The 20,979-nt window shown below is 44.7% G+C and overlaps 2 protein-coding genes and 1 long non-coding RNA gene across 12 annotated transcripts in view; 1 reads left to right on the top strand and 2 right to left on the bottom strand.

The window, feature by feature from the left end:
- Nucleotides 1–12,142, bottom strand: part of LOC123350979 — a 26,292-nt gene extending 14,150 nt beyond the window's left edge. The window contains exons 1-2 of one of the 5 annotated variants that reach the window (XR_006573893.1): nt 12,128–12,142; nt 4,764–4,883 (exon numbers count right to left, since the gene is read on the bottom strand). This is a non-coding gene — a long non-coding RNA (uncharacterized LOC123350979). Of the gene's footprint in view, nt 1–2; nt 2,559–2,596; nt 3,020–4,763; nt 4,884–12,127 lie in introns of those variants that run through there. The other 4 variants (XR_006573887.1, XR_006573886.1, XR_006573891.1 and 1 more) reach the window with 4 other exon arrangements.
- Nucleotides 1–20,654, top strand: part of HNF1A (HNF1 homeobox A) — a 22,502-nt gene extending 1,848 nt beyond the window's left edge. Inside the window, exons 2-10 of one of the 4 annotated variants that reach the window (XM_044989979.1) lie at nt 6,282–6,481; nt 7,559–7,745; nt 8,395–8,633; nt 10,005–10,207; nt 12,186–12,387; nt 13,284–13,475; nt 13,774–13,895; nt 14,251–14,392; nt 19,860–20,654. In XM_044989979.1, coding sequence (XP_044845914.1) covers nt 6,282–6,481; nt 7,559–7,745; nt 8,395–8,633; nt 10,005–10,207; nt 12,186–12,387; nt 13,284–13,475; nt 13,774–13,895; nt 14,251–14,392; nt 19,860–20,074 — 1,702 coding nt within the window. In that variant the 3' untranslated portion in view covers nt 20,075–20,654. Of the gene's footprint in view, nt 1–6,281; nt 6,482–7,558; nt 7,746–8,394; nt 8,634–10,004; nt 10,208–12,185; nt 12,388–13,283; nt 13,476–13,773; nt 13,896–14,250; nt 14,393–15,318; nt 17,143–19,859 lie in introns of those variants that run through there. The other 3 variants (XM_044989980.1, XM_044989981.1, XM_044989982.1) reach the window with 3 other exon arrangements.
- Nucleotides 17,712–20,979, bottom strand: part of C16H12orf43 (chromosome 16 C12orf43 homolog) — an 11,961-nt gene continuing 8,693 nt past the window's right edge. For all 3 annotated transcript variants that reach the window (XM_044989984.1, XM_044989985.1, XM_044989983.1), the window contains 4 exons: nt 20,521–20,619; nt 19,626–19,699; nt 19,179–19,269; nt 17,712–18,854 (listed from right to left, as the gene is read on the bottom strand). In XM_044989984.1, the coding sequence (XP_044845919.1) occupies nt 18,494–18,854; nt 19,179–19,269; nt 19,626–19,699; nt 20,521–20,619 (625 nt within the window). In that variant the 3' untranslated portion in view covers nt 17,712–18,493. The remainder of the gene's footprint in view (nt 18,855–19,178; nt 19,270–19,625; nt 19,700–20,520; nt 20,620–20,979) is intronic.

Raw genomic sequence — 20,979 nt, 5'->3', positions numbered from 1 at the left:
ACCTGAGAGGAAAGATGCTCCCCATAATTCAATCTTCTTTTCCATCCAATAAACCCCTTTCCTGTCTTTGCCTTTTAATTTTGTCCCCCTCCCTCTTTATTACACCCTTGCTGTTTCCAACTCCCCTGTTCTATATCTGTTTTCCTCAGATCCTCCTTTCCTATCCCCCCACCACTTCTCTCTGTCTCTCATCACCCTGTTTCTATGTCTACCTGTCTGTGAGTGTCTGTCTGTCTCTCTCTCTTTCACATTGCTTTTACCCATCTCCTTCTCTCTCTCTTCTCCCTAAGCCTGTGTAGAGATCTTGGGGCAGTTTGAGCTCCAGTTGCACCGGGCGGGCCCTGGCTAGTTACTAATTATCCAATGGCTTTATTATTTCTCTTTTGTCTTATAAATTTATAAACGAAAAGACCCTGATAAGCTTTTTGATCATTAACTTCTGATGATTTATCAGGTGCCTCTCTATAGGGAAAGCCATGGAAGCTAGAGAAGAGCACCTGGCTTTATCCCCTCTTTAATGAATGGATGAAGCAGGAATTACACTCTATCCACTGTGTTCTGGTGAAGAGAATTTCACAACTGGAGGGAATTCCTATCCAGGAGTTGGGGATCCAGTGTGGTACTTCACCCCCACATCTCCCTTCACCTTGGCATAAACTCTGGTTTCTGATCTTCCCATTCTTTCCAGTTGCCCTGTGGTTTCTGTCAGTTTCAGCACAAAACTAATTTCTATACCACATTTTTACAGTAATGCTTGGCACTTCTTCAGCATTTTCTAACTGAGGATCTCAAAGCTCTTTACACACTGTGAATGAGACATCATCCTCATTTACAGATGAGGAAACTAAGGCACTGGAGAGGTTAAGTGCCTTAGCCATGGTTACATGGGAAGTTGGTGGAAGGGCTGGAAATAGAAGGAGGGTCTTCTGGAATCTGGTCCTGTGTCTTAACCACAAGGCATGGAGCATATTGACCCAAACCCATTAAAAATGTCTCCTAAATGGGAGCAGTGGATAGACAGGTCTAATAAAAATCTCTGCCTTTCTGCACAATTTAAAAAAGCAATTGTGTGTTTGGGGAAGTAAATTAAAAACATCTGGGTCAATATCAGAGACCGATAATGGGCAAGCAATAGCTAACAAATAAGAAGCCCCTTCAGGAAAGAAACCTTTTAATAGAAGAAGTCTTGATGGTCCTTAGAATAATAAAATAATAATTTATATTATATATAAATAACCCTAAATAATGTACGTGTTTTTGAAAATGCCTCAATTCACTTGACAAAGGAACAGGATTGGAGGTGTGATAAGAAGTCAATATATATTATACATAGTACAAAATGGTGTATTATAGAAATCACTTCCCACCAGATGGGACACAAGGAAGGAGAGCAGCCTTGCTCACCTAGCACAATGGCATGCAGAACAGAACTTCTCTGCTTGCAAATTGATGGTTGCTCAAAAACCTGGGTGCATGATTTTGTAGTATTCAAATACATAGGCACTGTGAAAGTACAGAAATCCCCTTATGTGTTACCAGCAGTTTTCAGACTACTGTAGACCACATCTCAACCAAAAGATTGTCTCATGGACACCTCACCTCCTGTTCATGGTCACAGTAACTTACTTGTTTACATGGGAAAATAACATAGGAAAATTTTTAATATATTTCTGTGCTTCTGATGTACTGGGTGCAAACAAGGAGAAAAATCACAATGTGACCAGTCACCTTTCTGCAGACCATTAGAATGTGCTCTGTGAAACACTAGTGATCCTGCGAAACAGTTTGTGAACCGCTGTATTACACTGAATAAATCCAGTATGGAGGCAATTGCCCCCTTACATAGCTCTAAGTTCACTTGCTGGAGTCCATTACCCTTTGCCCCTACAGAATACACCGAGTATGCAATCCATAGGGAGGTTTCCTTAGTGAGGAGCTAGTGGGCCAGCCCTTCACCCACTACACTGTGAATCCCAGAAGAGAGATAAGGGATGGGATTTTCAAGAGTACCTCAGAAGTGATTCAGAAGTACAAGTCTCATTGCTCTTCCATGGGACCCACAATCCTAAATAACGTAGGTGTTTTTGGAAATGCCTCAGTTCACTCCACAAAGGACAGAACTGGAGGGAGAAGTCAATAGTAAATTAATTAATTTGTGGGGGGAAGGCTATGGGGGCAATTATTAGCTATTCCCTATGGAGAAGACAGAGTACCGATTGTCTTTGGTGGGGGACAGGGGAAGGAGCAGACTTCAATTGGTGAGGGGTATGCAGTGAATGTATAATGAGAAGGCAGGATAAGGGCTGCTGTTACCTGTGGCTAGGTATAGCAATTTTTCCCTCTAGGGCAAAGGGTAGAATTCCACAAGGAAAGAGGGAGGTTGAGATGATAAGATTTTCTGGGCATATTTTCTGAAGAGGAAACAGGGAGCTGTAGAGGTAAAAGGCCCAGCCCTTTCCCCCAGAGAGCTGGTTGCTGAGGGGCCCTGAGATTAAGCTATTACACCCCTTTTATATCACCATCTGATTGTATAGGCCAAGCTAAGGGAAACCAAGCAAAGTTCAAATGAAAACAACCATGCTGAGGTTAGTCTTACCTTCCCTGCTCTCTGCCTATCTCAGGTCCAGTCTGTGCATTGAAATCCGCGATAGATGTCTGGCACTCTTCAGTGAAAAGGACTGGAGGGATGATCCTGAGCACTTCAAAGCTCTGGACCTCCTTTGAACTCCTTTCCAGTTCAAAGCAGGAGGAATTCAGAACCTGTCTCCAAGAGATCAAATCAGATCTTTGGCACAAGGGAATCTGAAAACGATCAGATTGTGCTGCCCTGAGAAGTGGTGGAGAATAAAGGAAAGAGGATGGACAGAAAGAGGACAAAAAAGGGAGAGAGAGAGAGAAAGATTAGGAAGAAAAATCAAGAAGACTGAAGGAGAGAGAAGGTCCCCTGAATGTTACATCCCCAGCTCTCTGGATTGGGTTTTCTTTAATGCTAACAACTTGATATTTACTTTCCATTTAAATTTGAGATGTTGCTATAAATTATCAACTAGCCTCTTGTTCCCTTTGAGTTTATAACTAACTACCTGGGTTACTTATTGTTCAAGTAACAAAAGGGAGGTGAAAACGCCCTCAAAAAGCAACCTCACAACTGAGGAAGGGAGCAGCTGGAATGGAAGAGATAGGACCCCATGCCCCAGAGGTTGTATAGGGCCAGGGAGAGAGCCTATGCTCAGGGGACAAGGAGAAGCTGAAGGCAAGAGACCAGGACCTAGAAGATGGGAAGGAAAGAGTAAAAGTCTATTATCTGAGGATAAGGAAAATCTGGAGATAGCCCCTGAAGAATGGTAAAGCAATGGGGGTAGAGTTTGTACTTGGGAAGAACGGGAAGCTGAAGCCAAAATGAGGCAGGAAGTGGTCAGATGTTGAACAAGCCTGAGACCTTTTTGCCGTCCTGACTCACTAAATTAATTGGGCATTTTGCTCAAGTAAGGTGAGGAAGATCGGCCCTGCAGTGAAATCCTACTCCTACTGAAGGCAAAGAGAGTTTTGCCATTGACTTCAGTGGGGCAAGGATTTCACCCCTGGTGCTTGTGTTTATGGTGAAGGACACTGCAGGCAGCACTATGAGGATAAGTGATAGTCTGTGAGAGTGTTCAACTGACCTAGCAACACAGTCTGCTCTACAGTATAACCTATGATCATGAGGTCTCTTTACACAGGAATTAAGGCTTTGGCTTTGACAGTACATGTGGACCCAGTTAAGGCATCATCTATGCTACACCATGAAACTACCCTTTACCTGTGTTAAGGGACATCCATGCTGTAAACAGCTCTCAAGTGCAGATGCACTTGAATTGTAGACACACCTTGGGAATGTCTCTCTACCTTGGCACCCCATAGTGTTCTCAACTATGAAAGAGTGTGAGTCTCTGTCTCCCAAGTACCTCTCCACTCTTCCTGCCAGAGAGAGCTGGGAATTCTGATAAGAGAGAGAGGTAAGTAAGTGGCTCAGATGCCAAGTGGGAAGGAAGTCAAAATGTTATAGAAGCGTCTATGGGTGATCATGAATCCCCCTCCCTTTCTTCACTAGACGACCCAGAGACATGATCTGAAAGACAGGGCAGAAGTCTTGCCCTTAAGCATCTTCTAATCTATCACTGTACAACAGAATCCTGGGCCATCTTGGGGCTGTTGGGTATCTCTTTAAAGAAGGAAAGTGCCCAGGGCTCAGCTGCAGGCTAGATTCATAGAGGCTGAATGAAGAGAGACCACAATAGGGAGGAGATTAGCCCTTGTCTCAAGAGGTAGTAAACACCAACTGCTTAAAGCTCAGGAATGGGAAAAATAGGCTAGATGGGTTGCCCTAACCTGGGGTCTTTGAAGAGTACAAGGGGAGAGGGTGGAAAACGGAGCATTTTGGCACAGCTCCACCATCAGAGAGGAACCAGTGGTGCCATTTTAAGAAGAGAGATTTCGCCAGAAAGCTGGCCCTGTCTCAGCCTCCTGTCACACTTTAACTGCAGTTGAGCTTGCTCCTTGGACCGTCTGGTTGCTGTGGAAGAGGCTGCAGCAGGAACAGAGATAAGGGTGTTTGCGCTGAGAGAACAGGTGCGGACTTTGTCCTCCTTATCGCTTTTCAGCCTCTGACAACCCACAGAGTCAACAAAGCAGCTAGTGCTCAGGCTGCTCTCTCGTCCTCCACCCCCAACTGTCCTGCTGTATTTCCCCCATACTCCTGGGTATTTTTCTCTTATTCCACTCACCTGCTACTGGTGTTTGGAGAGGACATCAACATTATCTATACTGTGTTGGGATCCCATCCAGTCCAGTCAGTCCCTCAGGCATTTCACATTAGAAACACAGAGGGCAGCTCCATGTTACATCTGCAAAGAAATCAGACATTTTCTCAACTCAGGGGTTGTTCATGTTTGGTTCTAAACTGCTTGGTTCAGATCTTCCAAGTTCTACTGAGTTTCAGGTTTAGTCAAACCCAAACCACTCACCGAAATTTAATCACAATCCCCTTAGTCAGCCCCATGGTTACTCAAATTCTCAGGAACCTTAACAGACGTTCTGATAAACCTTATCAGATTTACAACCATTATGAAATTCCCAAGGTCAGTTTACTATTTTGTTTTTTTCATGCACAGTTCTACCCTTCTTGGCTTGTACAGTGGAGTGGTTGGGATTGTAAATAGGTGTTCATTTTTTTCCTGTAAGTACATAGATGCAAAATGGAAAATTTGAAAGAGCAGATGTGTGCTTATCTATATGTAAAGTGCCATATGTGCAAGGACATGTGTGTGGTGTATATGGTTAAGTAAATAAAATAAATAATTGGAGATATACCTATCTCCTAGAACTGGAAGGGACCAAGGTCATTGAGTCCAGCCCCCTGCCTTCACTAGCAGGACCATGTACTGATTTTTGCCCCAGATCCCTAAGTGGCCCCCTCAAGGATTGAACTCACAACCCTGGGTTTTGCAAGTCAATGCTCAAACCACTGAGCTATCCCTGGGTACAGGAGTCACATGTGCATGAATATATATTGTAGAATCATTTCAAGTTATTTTGGGTTTGGAGCTGCTCTCTCTCTTGGCCGCTCAGCTGTGGGTTACCCCAAGCTGTATCAGAGCCAGAGTCAGAATGCAAGTGAGGATGAGTCGGTCTGATATTAAAGTGAACCCAGTTTAGGAAAGTACATTACATTATCTGTGAGCACACATCCCTCACAGACAGGGAAGCAGAGAAAAAGAGACCCACTTTCTGAAACTGAAAAGCAGAGCCAGAACATACAGCACTGTGAGAAATGGAACCCTGAAATATGGGACATCATCTGCTCCACCCCTCATCCCTTTCCCACTGCTCCAGAGGTGATAGGCTCTTGGTCAGAATTGAGCTACATAGGAAGGATGGCATAGAGGAAACTGTCACCACTGCTACTCCAACGAGTTCAGTCTCCAGGGCTATCAAAAATACTCATTAAATGATTTAGGCAAGTAAGTCATTTAACTTGGAGGTTAGGTCAGACCACTGCATAAAGTGTCACACTGAACAAGAGATTTCCTTGGAGAGATGAACGGCTATTATGCAGCATACTAAATCTATCCTACCTGCCTCAAAGGCAAAGTGTGAACAGAGGATTCACCTCTCTCATTGCTTCTGGTACCCACACTTCATGCAAGAAGTGGTGGCTGACATTCCTTGAATCCCTTCTGTGCAACCTGGATACAAAGACAAGAATTCTATCTTTAATGAGGTGCATTTTCTGTTCCTTCTAGAGAGGATCCCTGGAGAGTAGCAAAGATGGTGAAATCCTACCTCCAGCAGCACAACATCCCTCAAAGGGAGGTAGTGGACACTACGGGTTTAAATCAGTCTCACCTCTCACAGCACCTCAACAAAGGCACACCCATGAAGACCCAGAAGAGAGCTGCCCTCTACACCTGGTACGTCCGCAAGCAGCGAGAGGTGGCACAGCGTAAGTACAGCAACAGCAAATCTCTCCTAACTCTAGTGTCCTATAGCTCCCCCTACCCTCATCTGCAGTGCGGAAGGCAAGGGAGTGGGGCCCTTCCAATCAGTAAGGTTAGACAAGTCCATGTCACCATTCAACAGGGGTAGCCAAATTGCACAAAGGAGCCTGCAGCCACTCACTTCTTTAAAGGTGGAGAGCAGGCTACAGCTCTCATCTATCAGTATATCCAAGTGGGGGCACTGACTTGGACCAAGATGGGGCACTGCCCAATGAAGTGCATTTATGTAAGCACAGACAGCATAGCTGATCACCAGCAGTGATAGAACCCAGGACCTTCAGCACTAGAAAAGAGTTTTCTGCAATTTCATCTAAAGAAGTAATTCCTTTAGCCATGAGTAAGTAGCAGGCTGTAGCTCTGGGGTCAGCCATGAGTGGGATACCATCTCTCACGCATACTAAGCCAGCGTGTTACAAATACATGCTTAAAACGATAGCCTTTGCAACCTCCACCTCCATACGAACGAATGTGGCTGTAATTGGTTTCATTTTATACATATTAGATGGGCCCCTAGTAAAATTAAGAACTTGGCCTTTAGAGGGTTGGACTCTACATGAGCTGCATCCATCCCAGCTCCTGCTGCTTGTTCTGTTTCACTGCTTCACACTAGGAATCAAGATGCAACATATCCGATGGTCCCAGTGGGGATGATCTTACCCATTTTAGACAAATATAGAGCTTTATTTAAATCTCATCTAGATTTTGCACCTGCATTTGATCAATGGTAGGAGACGCTGAGTGAGGGTAAGTTGCTCTGAGCCAGCTGAATTCCAAGCAAGAGAATGACAGGTTTCAGAGTAGCAGCCGTGTTAGTCTGTATCCGCAAAAAGAACAGGAGTACTTGTGGCACCTTAAAGACTAACAAATTTATTTTAGCATGAGCTTTCGTGAGCTGCAGCTCACTTCTTTCGGATGCATAGAATGGAACACACATTTGTTAGTCTTTAAGGTGCCACAAGCAAGAGAATGTTACAAAAACATCCTATCAGCAAGCAAAGCCCCTTGCCTATTTGTGTTTCCAGAGTTCACCCATGCTGGTCAGGGACTCGTGGCAGAGGAGCCCATGGGAGATGACCTGCCCACCAAGAAAGGGAGAAGAAACCGCTTTAAGTGGGGTCCTGCCTCACAACAGATCCTATTCCAAGCTTATGAGAGACAGAAGAACCCAAGCAAGGAGGAGAGAGAAGCATTGGTGGAGGAGTGCAACAGGTGAAGGAGGGTCTCCAGTGTTGATGGAGGAGGGGAAAAGAGAGGGATGGAATGGGCCTTTGTGTGTTCCTGCTATACTGCCAGAAGCCATACTCTGCTCTGTGTAAGGGCAATGGGGTAGCAGTGGATTGAGATCTCCTATTGTTCTTTCTTTGGGATACAAATTGCAAAACGCTGTGTAGTGAAATCCCAATACACAGACAAAGCTAGAGAATGATTGGCTAGAGCCAGCTATAGAACAAGCTTCCAACACTGAGCTCTCACTGCCTGTTATTCCAGTCCTGGGCTCCAACAACGCTCTGCCTCTCTACCCGCTGTACAGAACAGCCTGCTCATCCAGCCCTGAGCCTCTGCTTACCGGGTGACCAGGCATACATACAGACACCAAAGTCATGAACACACCGCACACCCACACAGACCTTTGGCTGTTGAGCGTGGTCCCCCACCCCACCCCCACGAGTGTATCATCAAGGGCCTGGTGTTATGGAGACCCTGCCTGGTCACAGGAGTCACCATAGCACATATTAGCTGATTAGGGAGTCAGAGCTATCAATCATTCAACAGTGCTCCAGCTCACCCAACAGAAAGAAAGTGTTTCCTAACACAGCTATGAGATCACCAAGGCCCTTCCTGTGCTCTTTCCTGACAGGGCAGAGTGCATTCAGCGTGGTGTCTCCCCTTCCCAGGCCCAAGGTCTGGGCTCAAACCTGGTCACCGAGGTGAGAGTTTATAACTGGTTCGCCAACCGTAGGAAGGAGGAGGCCTTTCGGCACAAGCTAGCCATGGATACCTACAGTGGGCCGCAGCCCAGCTCTGCTCCCTCACTTACCTCTCACAACTCTTCCTCCCTTCAGCCAACGCCTGCTATCTCGCCAAGCAAAGTCCACGGTGAGTACTGACTACAAAGAGGGAGTTTTGGAACAGGAGACCGGTGAGCCTGCAAGTTCAGGCACCGAGGCCATTTCGAAGCATGTCCCTTCAGAAGCTGATCAGTAGATGGGAGAGCCAAACTGATGTGGGGTTTACACAGGATGAGAGTGTAGGTGATAAAGGGATATTTCTGCATGCACGAGATGAGGGGAGAAGGGTGACAAGTGGAGTGAAGAGGACATTGGAAGCTCAATGCTGAGGGAGTGCCTTACAGTCAGTTCTTATTCATTGCTCTGTCACAGCCCCCTATTGATGAACAGCAGTCAGTAATCCCTATTTCAAAGGGCTTGCCTGTTACCTTGTATCAGAGGTTAATTGTATACCCTTTCTTCTCACACGCACGGCTCCCTCTTTGGGAGCCTCCAACTGCCATAAGTCAGAGACACAAACATTCTTGGCTGAATTGTTAGGAGTTAGGAAAAGTTACCCCCTGCAGCCTCAGCAAGCCAAAACAGACTCTTCTGCTTTCAGTGATTATGAAAACTGACAATGGCATCTCCGCCTCCTTTCTCTGTGGTAGCCAGATGAACAAGTACCTGCATTCAGCAAGCTCACTTTTCTATTATGTAATGCTCAGGTGCTTTGTCCTTTTTCGTGTTTCTAGGCAAAAGTCCTTGAGATGCCAGTGTGTTAGTGAAGCAGTACCAATCATCATTGATCTCCAGGGCTGCAAGAGACACTGCAACTAGAGCACAAGTGCAAACTCCCCCTCTGTGCAGGGAAGGGAATAAAGCTGCTACCTAAACTGTCCTCAGTGCTAGAGCAGGGATTTAATGGTGGAAATTCCATCATCCCTCTCAGAGTAAGAGGTTACTAGCAATCTCCCTTGACACAATAGAATAGAGAAGCCTACCACTTAAAAGGCTAGAAGGAAGAATTCCCCTCTCCCTTTGACACATGTTGGTCTCGCCAAGGAAGCATCTGGGTCTATTGGTAAGGCCAGGAAAGCCCAGGATTGAGTGAACCTGGAAGACTGAGTTTCCCTCTCACTTTGGGGTAGATGCTATCACCCAGACTCCCTTCCCATCTATATTTACTCCCAGGAATAATTTCTAAGCAACTTAGCTACACAGCTTTTTTCCCCATGGCAGTACTCAGCCCTGCACAAAGCTGGTACATTAGGAGATGACTTGTCCAAGGCCACCCAGCAAGCTACTGGGAGGATTAAAATTTTGGGGTGTTCTTGATTTCCAAGTACCATGCTCAGTCCACACACCCTCTCAGCTCTGAAACAGCACCAGTGAAGGAGGGCTGCCTCGGTGCACCTGGCACTTCTAAGGCAAAGGCCTAGAAAGGGAATTGAATTTATTGCTTGTCCTAATTTACTAGATCAGCCTCATCTGTGGGAACCAAGTCTCTCCTTTTCTGACATAGGAATGAGGTACAATCAGCAGCCAGCCAATGAGGCAGAGTCTTCCAGCAGCAATCATCATGGGAACAGCTCCATGGTGACCACCCAAACCATTCTTCATCAGGTCTCTCCCCCTGGACTGGAGCCAAGCCAGAACCTGTTGAGCACAGACACTAAGCTGGTGAGTGACATATACCCTAGTCCAGGTGATTCCATGATGTCAGGGAATCAAAGAAGGGTTTCCAGAGGACAATATTCAGAAATGATATTTTCCAGAATGCTGTTAACTCTCCACAGCAGTACCAAGTCCAAAAGCATTCTTAGGAGTCTCACACCATGCCACCTAGTGGTGGGGGTGGGTCCTGGGAGCATGAGGACTGAGTAGGACTACCCTATCCAGTTACTGCCCTGGGATTAATCAAAACAGTATGGTACACCTTTCAACAGCAAAACAGGGCCCAAGACATCTAATGACACACCTGTCGTTAACCTCCCCATCCCAAAAGGTCTGTTCCTCTCCCACTATCAGATTCCTTCCATTACCACTCACTTTTGATTGAACTCCACACTCAGCAAGATAGCTGAAAAGAATCCAGTGGGTCTAACAAATCAGGGACCTGTTACCTTCCCTGACCCATTTGTAAAAGTTAGGTGCAACAGACCCAGTTTACATATAATTCCTACCAATAGATCTTGTACAGTAAATCTGGATTGTACCAGCCTAATCATATTCATCTTGAGGCAGATCTCCTTTGGATATCTTTCATTAACTAGGCCCTCTCTCATGTGGTTTGTATCACTACGCTAAGATTATATGATTGATCATTCTTGGCTGGTTTGCACAGTTCCCTTGGATTGTACGCGACGTATAAAACCTGTTAGCAAGAAGTTTCTACTGGTCCATAGCTGTCCTGGGGCAAAGTTCAATTCATTAATCCAATTAAAATCTTTACAGTCACCCAGTCACTTTGCTGATTTTCTGGTCACTCCTGTGAAGGAAAAGTCTTTCCACAAGACTTTGAAAATCTCCTTTTGCTGCTGTGTACAAAAAGGGACACTGTCAAGATGGTTAGTCCAACCATTTACCCTATTGCTCCTTAATCTTGTTACAAATCAACGCAGATGTTTATGTTTAAGAAGTTCCAATGCTTTAACTATATAATCTCTTAAATATTCAGCTTTGGCAGCTTAACACTTGTGATACTTTTATAGGACTTTTTAACTAGGGACCTCCCATGGCTTACGGACTAAAATCTCAACCTCACTAGAAGGTAGATATGAATTATGAAGTTAATCTGAGAGTTTGAAAACTGAGACACAGACAGGTTAAATGACTTGACAAAGGTCACAAATTCAGTCAGTGACAGAACCAAGTCTAGAACTGAAAGTCCTGCTCTACCCACTAGCCAGAAATGCTCCCTCTCTCTTTAACAAGCAACCCTGCAATAACGCACACTAGAATTTACACTCCTCTGGTGCGTACTTATGTAGAGTGTAGAGAAGCCCTAAGAAAGGAAGGACTCATGAGTTCTAGCCTCCACTTTGAACCAACTTTTAAGTCACTTAGCCTCTCTGTGCCTCTCTTTTCAAACTCTAAAATGAACTTCATATCTACCTTTAATGGGGTTGTGAGGGTTCAAGTTTGTAAAGCCTTTTGAGGTCCCTAGTTACAAAGTGCTAAACAAGTATAAGTGTTAGGCTGCTAAAGCTGAACATTTAATATGTTTAAAAAAAAAAGCATTGAAACTTTTTATACATAAAAATTTGCATGGGATTTTTAATAACATTAAGCAGCAATAGGGTAAATGGATGGACCTCTGTACCTCATTTTTCCCTCCCTAATGTAAACTGAGGATAATACTTCACTATATGGGAACGGAGGCTAAATTCACAAATGTTTGTAAAGCACTTTGAGATTCTCAGATGGGAGGAGACTGACCAGGGCAAAGTGCTATTGTTAATACCGTGACAGTGTTCTTTAATAGTTAATCAATCAGCATGGAGGCAGCATACAAACTATACTCAGCTAAATGAAGTCCCTTCCAAACTGTCAGAAGCTGGGTGGGAAACTGATCACAAACTGGAACTTTAAAGTGCTCACCATACTCCAGCTGTTGCAGATGGCATTCTCACAGCTCTTCTTTCTTCCTCATGCCCAGATCTCTGCTCATGGGGGACCTCTCCCTCCTGTCAGCACCCTGACCGCTTTGCACAGCCTAGAGCAAAATCCACACACGTTGAGCCAGCAAACCCAGAATCTAATCATGGCATCACTGCCTGGTGTTATGGCAATTGGAGCTGGTGAGACCTCATCCCTGGCACCAGCTTTCACCAACACAGGGGCCTCCACCCTGGTAATAGGTGAGCAGTGAACAATGTGGGGAAGTTGGAGGGCTCATTGTGGTTTCTATCCCACACCCTGTTTATCAGGATTTCCAGAAAGGGAAAAAAGGATCTATGATCATTTTAAATGTCTCCCATTTCCTGAGCCAAAAGCTTTGAGGCTGCAGGGAAAAATATATGGCTGGGGGATCAATCACAAATATGAGGGCTGTCAGGAGCTTCTCGGAAGCATTAGTACTTTGCACCATTCCACATGATATGAAAATGTCCTGCTCCTGTAGAGGCTTAACAGTTCACAAGTGGGGAATGGATAGCTAAGCAACTTGAGTAAAGGGATATAAAACCTTTCATCTCCATGTCATTGGTTCAAATCCAGCTAGTTGGTAGCCTAAACAAAATGAAACCCATGAGTCTAAATTTAGTTCTTTGTGGCTAGTTACACATAGCACTCTTGCCAGCAGTTTGAGGTGAAGTTAAAATAATGACTGGGCCATTAAACTCCACTTTCACTTTCAAAGAAGGTCTCTCTAGTGAAGGATTACAGCAGATTTGAACAGAATTGCATTGCGTGATCTGTGGCTGAACAGGATGCCTCAGCTCAGGCACAAGCACTGGTGGTAAGAGCTACTTGCATGGTGCTTTTCTGCACGAGATGTGGCTCAAACTACTGTTGATAGACCTTAACTTTCATAGACACTAAGTTCATTCATTCACAACTGGACAAGGCACAGGTGTAAAGCAGCTCCCCCTGCCCCTAAGAGTCCTAGCTCATACTACTATTGGAGACTAGGCAGAGCTATGGAAACCATTCCAGAATTTCTGCAGACCCCACTTTGGCAGAGGGAACAGTCATGCACTCCCAGTATGAGATGAGATGAAACAAGGAACTGAATATGCATGTCTTTATTTCTCAGGCCTAGCCTCCACCCAAGCCCAGAGTGTTCCTGTGATAAACAGCATGGGAAGCAGCCTTACTACCCTTCAGCCTGTCCAGTTCTCCCAGCAGCTCCACCCATCTTACCAGCAGCCCATCATGCAGCAGGTCCAGAGCCACATCAATCAGAGCCCCTTCATGGCCACCATGGCCCAGATACAGAGCCCACATGGTAAGGGTTCAAACTGGATTTCACCACCTCCAGAGTCCTTTTTGCTTGAGAGGTTAACTGATGGCCCATGGGTTTGCAGCACTCTGTTTATTATCAGAAGAACAGAAGAAGAGGGTAGGTGATTCCTCTCCTAGATCCAGGTCCCACTGGTTGTCTGAGATTCAGGATTGACTGACAGCAGATTCATGTTAGTGTCACTTTGGCTAAGTTGATCTCCCATTTATTTAACTGTTCCTGTTCCTAGTTACAACTCTCAGAGCTCCAGAATCCACACAATCTTGTTTTCTTTCATTTCTAGCTCTCTACAGCCACAAGTCTGAAGTGGCCCAATATGCACATACTGGCCTTTTACCCCAGACCATGGTGATAACAGATACAGCAAATCTCAGTACCCTGACTAACCTGACACCAACCAAACAGGTAACAAAGCAGGGAATGGTATTTATCATATGCCTTCATTCCCCTACTTAAAACTGCACTGCATATCACATAGCATACTGCCTATGCCAGTAGAGCATATCTGGCACCCTGTCTGTGGCACTCCAGCAGGACAATCTTCCTCACCCCAGCGCCTTGCCAATACCAGCTGGAACACTGGGAACATTAGAGCAAGCTTCCTTGCTGCACTGCCAAGCAGCAATGAGTTTCCTTGGAAACAGGACCTGCTTGCTGTTTCCAATCCAGCTTGCCCATGTAAATGCCTATTAGAAAGCTTATAGGAGACAGATCTGACCCAGGCACTGTTCCAAAGCTCAGGAAACATTCATTTTCTCAGGTGTTTACATCTGAATCAGAGACCCATACGGAGTCCGGGATCCACACGTCAGTGTCACAGACGCCAACAATACATTTACAGAACCAAGACACAACCATTCAGCACCTTCAGCCAGGCCATCGCCTCACCCCAAGCCCAGCTGGTAAGACCAATAAACTATCATTTTATACTGTCCCTCCATCCCTCCTCCTCCATCTGCCAATACCCCAATGGTAGGACATGAAATAGCACCCAGGGCTTCCAATTCTGCATCAGAACTCCAACCAGGCCCTGGGGGATACAGAAAATGACCTAATGAAAGGAAACGGTAAAGCACAGTCCATAGCAAGGATTTTTCAGCATATCCAAAGTGAGGTATGGGTGTGGATATGGGGCCTATGTGGAATTTGTACAAGTGACTAACATTGAAGAACACAGGCAGGAATGGTGTCCCTACACAGCCAAACATGCAGAAGGCATTCAGGGCTGGAGAGGCAAAGACTCCTTCAGGGATAGGGTATAGGGTAAAGCCTACCAGCTCTGAGAGGACATTAGTGAGTCATTTTAATTCCAAGGGGGTTGATCCCCATGATACTTTGAGAACAGCTTTGGATCTGGGCACGCAAGTCTTTGCCTATGAAATGGGAATGGGATAAAGGAGTGAGGGCTTGTCTATAAAACACTCAGTGTGCAGCAAACTGGGGTGTAAATCTAGCCCGCACTAGCCTGCTATGAACTAAGTGTCTGTGGGAACCCTGCTGCCGCACACTGGAAGTTTCACAGTGTGCTTTAATTTATGCCTGTTTCAAAGAGGCATAGATCAAGGTGCGCTATGGAACTTTTAGTACACTGCAGCAGGGTCCACATGGCAAGCTAGTGTGGGGTAGATTTACACCCTAGTTTGCTGTAAGCTCAGTGTTGGTGTAGATGAGCCCTAACTCTTCAGTGATGTCAGGAAAATATCAGACCTTAGTGTCTGAGATGAAGAATCCTTAGATGCCATGTAGAAGGAGTGCGGGGAGGGGGGACGGAATTAGAGAAGGAACAGATGAAGGAAACTACCATGGTAAAACTGCATGTTTTTAACAGTCTCCTCTAGCAGCCTGGTGCTCTACCACAGCTCTGACTCCACCAACAGCCACAGCCACTTGCTGCCATCTACTCACAGCGTTATTGAGACCTTCATCCCCACACAGATGGCATCCTCCACTCAGTAACCATGGTGACCAGTTCACAGGCGACTGCCATGACTGAGCCGTCAGGAGCACCTCCAGCTGTGTTTGTGATTCACTGTCACTGCTGCCTTCCACAGGGAAGAGAGTGCCTGGCCTGGAGGCCTTCACCCCCTCTCCACTGCCTTGTGTAAAGTCCTCACCCTCATCCAAACACAACACGGGAAGAGGTTTTTCTTGAGCACAAAGCTATGAGCACACATCCAGATGACAGAGGAGGACAGGGCTGACACCACTAGCTTCCACTGCCAAAGGGAACAAGTGCCAGCATAGAGACCAGAAATTGAGGACTTCCACCAGGATAAGGGTCTGAATGGTCTATGGCAAAATTGCAAAGGGATAGCTGGAATTTTCATTCTTCTTAACCTTAGCTGGGCTGCATATACGTAAACCTGCCAATTCCATAGCAGGTCCTGCAGGAAAGAGCAGAACTGAGCTGCTAATGGCAGGTGAGCACCACTTAAACACCCACCACTGCTGCAAACAGGCAGATGGAAACTGAATGAGAGAGAAACTTTTCTTGGGGCAGACAGTACAAGAACCCGAATACTGGCCCTGCAGCTAAAAGACACTGAGAAACAGAGCCAGGGATGACATGAGAACTATCTTCTCGTTACAGAACCACTAACTAAAAACTTGCCATTTCTTTAACTTAAAAGGGACACTGTCAATTTATTTAGGTTCAGAAATATGACTTCCACTAGGCCAGGGCTGTTTGAGGGTAAGAGGCCTGAGTATTTTCAATAGTTCTACTTTGTTTTAAATTCAGAAATTAAAGGTTAGGAGAAAGGAATGTTTAGTTCTCCACATCAGCAGGCTTGATTCTTGGTCGCTCACACACCCCACAGGGTGATCAGTGGAGCCAGTGCTGTCAGCATTTGGGATGGGGAGAGAGAAAGAAGTGGCTCAACATAATACATCTGAAAATAATGTTTCAGAAACAAGGCTCTTTAAGCCCTGCCCCTCATGTAACACCATTGCCCCTTCTAAGAGAGGGAGAGGTGCGTGTGTGTTGGTCTCTCTCACATGTATCAGATCTTCTCTGTAAAGATCTCCACATAGGTGAATTGTTTTAGTATAAATATAGCGTAACCACATTCTTAATTCTTAGCCCTTCACTGTATGCCTGATGCTACAGCCCTCACTCCTGTGAATAACCCCTCAGATTTCCATGGATCTATTTGTATAAGTGAACGCTTTGAGTCCTGAGGCCCTAGTTATAAATGCTTCTAGTAATTCCTCTTCTTCCTTGTTGCTTATATGTTCATATCACTGATGAGCTGCAAACAAACATAGGAGAAGCCATAATAAACGTCTTTCTGGGGTTCTAATGGAGCTGAAGCTATCAATTTACACTGCAGAGGGGACAAATCCCAATGAGGGGAAAATATGATCAAGCCTCTAAAAGGATAAGAAACAATGGAGAATAAAAGAAACTACACAAATAAGTTGACAGTGTCCCTACAGCCACCATATTTGATGATTACAAACATATAGATATAAATTGGTGCCAGTATTCAGAAGACTTTTTCCCTGGACTCTGATATTATGAGCTATTAGAGCCTAATTTCAGTAACTGAAACTCTCAGTGGAATTTGTCTCTAGGACTGATGCCCCTCTCTACTCTGTGTTATCCTGTAAATATATTTAACTTTCAGTAAACTGAAAGAAAACCATTTGAGACTGTTGTATATTTATCCACTTTACAGTATAAGTGAAGTCAAATTTATGAGGAATCAAGAAAAAAAGTTTTTAAAAAGTCACATGATTTTCAGAAGTTAAAATTACTTATAACTGTAATGATGGCCATAAGGCATGTGATTTCTGTTGGTGTATTTGGTTAATTTACAGGCCGATTTTCAAAATACTTTTGCAGTTTAGATGCCTGCAGGGCATTTCCTTATGTGAAAAATATCGGGGTTCTTGCACAAAATGTGGGTGACTCCCAGGACCCTACGAGGAGCAATATTTTCCTCACTTTAGCATCTTGAGTTCCTCCACCCATCCAAATATTAGGTCTTTCCCTGAAATCTCAGAGCTGCAGGCCTCTATCAGGAAAGTAAAAACAGTACTGAAAACTACTGCTGCATCTCAGAGAGACAACACACACCTGGTTGATCAAATAAGGACTTAAATGCAGTTACTGCCATGCTGGGCTCAAAGGCACCTATTTCTGGCAGTTCTACAGCATCATCAAATAGCTACAGACAGTTGTGCAATAAAACCACATATGATGTGTAATACCTCTGTTAGCTGTGCCAATCCTAATGGAAGAAGATGGCAGGTCTGCACACGACATTATATTAAATGAGACTACGAGGCATTTATTGTTATTGAATTCTACTGCACACTGGCAGATGTAATACCATGAAAATAAAGCATCGAGGGAGACAGTTTTGAAAGAAACACCTGCTTATAACAATTACGTGACACCACTGCACAATCTTTTTATAGTTCTGCACAGGACCCCTGGAGAGGTGTATATTCCATGGGAATTAGTAACACGTCAGGTTTCAGTAACATACTTCTGATGATTTTAGGAGGTGGGTCCCCAAGATTTGCCAGGATATTTATGGATGAGTCAGTCTCTCTCACAGCCTGGAGCTGTTTCTCCCATAGTTCTGGCAGCAAGTGTTGGGGAGGTGAAGTAGGAACTGATCTTCTGCCACCATCTCCACCAAAATCAGTTTATCACACACGTGCACTAGTTCCAGGGCACAGGATTTGGGCTGGATACACAGAAGGATCAGACCAGGGCAGAGGTGACTCTAATATGTCCCTGTATCGCCCAAATCCTTCAGTGCAAGGTCTGCATAACCAGCAATGCAAGTAATTGGTTTGTGATGGAATGGAAAAGGGGAGTTCCCCAAGGGATGCCTCAACAAGGGCAGTCACTTAAACTCTTACTCCTTTGACTCCCCTAAAACAGAAGCTTTGCCAATTGTTTCCCCACATTTCCAGGAGAGGACAATGTGCAGGAACTACCTTTGTTAACTTTTCACCATCCTTCTTCCATCCTGACCATATGTGGTTCATAGAGCGGAATCATCATTTGCTTCTTTTCTGATCATCTTTTTCTTCTTCTTCACCACACTAGGCAATGTTGTGTCCTCTGTACATCTGCCTTCTTGCCTCGTGCACTCTCCATCAATGGATGATAGAGTCTTGTTGCTGATCTGGTCACATCCTGCTGTCTTCTGTTCACTATTATGCTCTCCTCTAGCTTTCTTCTTCCTTTTCTTTTTCTTCTTTTGGTTGTGCTCTGTGCACTCCTGCTTGTGAACCTGGCTGGAATCCGGAGGCATCACAGAAAAAGCACTTTGCTTCAAGATATCTGCTGCTGACACAGCAGCCTCTTGGTATCTCTGCCATTCCTGGTCACTGTCCAGCTCACTGGAAGGGTTGCAAGCAAAGTGGGAGGTAAGTATGTTACTCTTTCATCCTGAATTCACCCAAAGCACAGACTCTGAGATTAGCATAATCTTGATAAATGTAATGACTTTGTGACTCAAAAACGTATTCCAGTGACCGCTTAACCAGGCTGTACTCCAAGCTGTCCTTTAAGATGCATTATGTGCATTGGAAAAATTAATGCAAGTTAAAATTCCTAGTTTCCCTGCACTAGGAAAAATATTTTTCCAAAGTCAAATGTAAAAGGAATCTCTGAAACACAGCATGGAGTATTTTTTGGAACAAAGTAGCAGACTAACACCTCACCTAGAACTGGAAGGTCGTTGCCTCCTGGCTGAGAGCAGAGGTTTGGATTTCCCACAATCTCCTGGAACAGATGAAGAGAATAGGCGAAAGCCTAAGAAACACAAAAAGGAACAGGGGGAAATAAATAGGTTAGCAAATTATTTTAGACAAGATATAAAACAGAGTCAGTAGCAGCAGCTAACAGCAATCCAAGTATGAGGCAACAGTGGTGTCAACCCTCACATGGAATTTACGTTGGCCTGAAGAACCAGAAGCTGTTAGTTAAGCTTTCTGCGCTATTACATGAAGATAACAATTCCTGCTGATATTAACAAGAAGTCCTTCTACTGCACTCTTTCTTTAATCTAGAGCACTGTATGAACTAATACCAGATAGAATTCATTACATTTGTCCCAGTGGAGAGCTATTAGATGAGTGCTGACAACAGTGACTGTGCTTGGAACTCACCATCATCTTCAGAGTCAGCTGTTTGCATGGCAGTCTGTGCAGGACCTGATGAATCCTCCAATACAGTGATGTAGCTAGAAGGAAGACCACAGTCTGAATTTAGGAAAGGAAACAAGGATTCGATTTTATGCAGCCAGGCTAACATTAAGAAGTTGGAAATGTTAAACAAGATTAAGGTGAGCAGTTAAGTAACCTTTTCTCAGTGGGTTCATTTCAATTTTTTTTTACTTTCAGAGCTATCTCCACAGAGCACGGCCATTTCATTCAGAAGCATGGCACATAGAAACTATGCATATGCAACAGTCCAAGCAGCCAACCCACACTGCATTCTAGGCCCATTAGTTCCCATGGGCCATACTTCCACATTAAAGAAGGGCAACAGCAACCTGCAATTAGGTGAAGCCTTTGAACACCTACTACGATGCTCGCACAGCTCTGAGTTAGGCTGAATTTGTTTGTTGTATGGATAAGTTGACAAAAAGATCACAAACGTGGACTGGGCAATTTCCTGAACAGATTCAAAGCCTTACCATAAATGGAGGTGGCTCTGATAAATCTCAATCCTGTCTATTCCCTTCCCAACACAGAACACTGAGCACTGAAGCTAACAAGAAAGGCTCTGCAGAACACAGCTGGTCTACATTATCAATGGGAGAATAGGACAAGGGTCAGTTCACTAGCATTAGGAGCTCAGTCACAGGCCAGCAGTATGCACAGGGATGTAGGAAACAAGAAGAGAAACCAAAATATAAGATGATTCCCATGGAAAAAGATGTATTTAACTCTTCAGTGATTCCCACTTCTACCACTCAAGGGTACTGACACTGCTCTTGCAAGGGAAGGTTCTGATTAAGGCTTATTTAATCTCAAAAGGCTGTGCTTTGGTACTAGTTACCTGTCTAACATTGCTCCCAGTTTCTTTGCAACATGTGCTCTGAACTCTGGTGTGGTCTGTAATTCGTTGCCATCTTTGTCATGGTCATTCACCTTCTGTCTGTTTGAAATAAAAACAATGTGTGATCTCCTTCAGACCCAGTAACCATCTGCTGCTTTCACCTAAAACTGGGGACTGGCAATGGGATAGAGAGCCTTAGACCACTAAGTGATCGATTAAAATCCAGCTCAGACTGATAGTGGCCAAAAGCAACTACCATCAGAAGGCTGTTCACTAGCATGTGTGAAGTAGCTTGGGTAGTCTCAGTATGGTCCACATTCACTAAGTATCAATGACATAATTGGTATTAACTGACCCTTTGCTGAGAGTCTCAGCAGCACAGGCCAAGGATTGGAGCCTGAATGCTCCTACCATTCCTTTGTCCCTGAAGAACAGAGTTGCGGGTATATCAGCAAAGCA

This window comes from Mauremys mutica, chromosome 16, assembly GCF_020497125.1.
Source record: "Mauremys mutica isolate MM-2020 ecotype Southern chromosome 16, ASM2049712v1, whole genome shotgun sequence".
Taxonomy (NCBI): domain Eukaryota; kingdom Metazoa; phylum Chordata; order Testudines; family Geoemydidae; genus Mauremys; species Mauremys mutica.
Note: the sequence above shows the minus strand (reverse complement) of the source record. Positions and strands in the feature narration are given on the sequence as shown.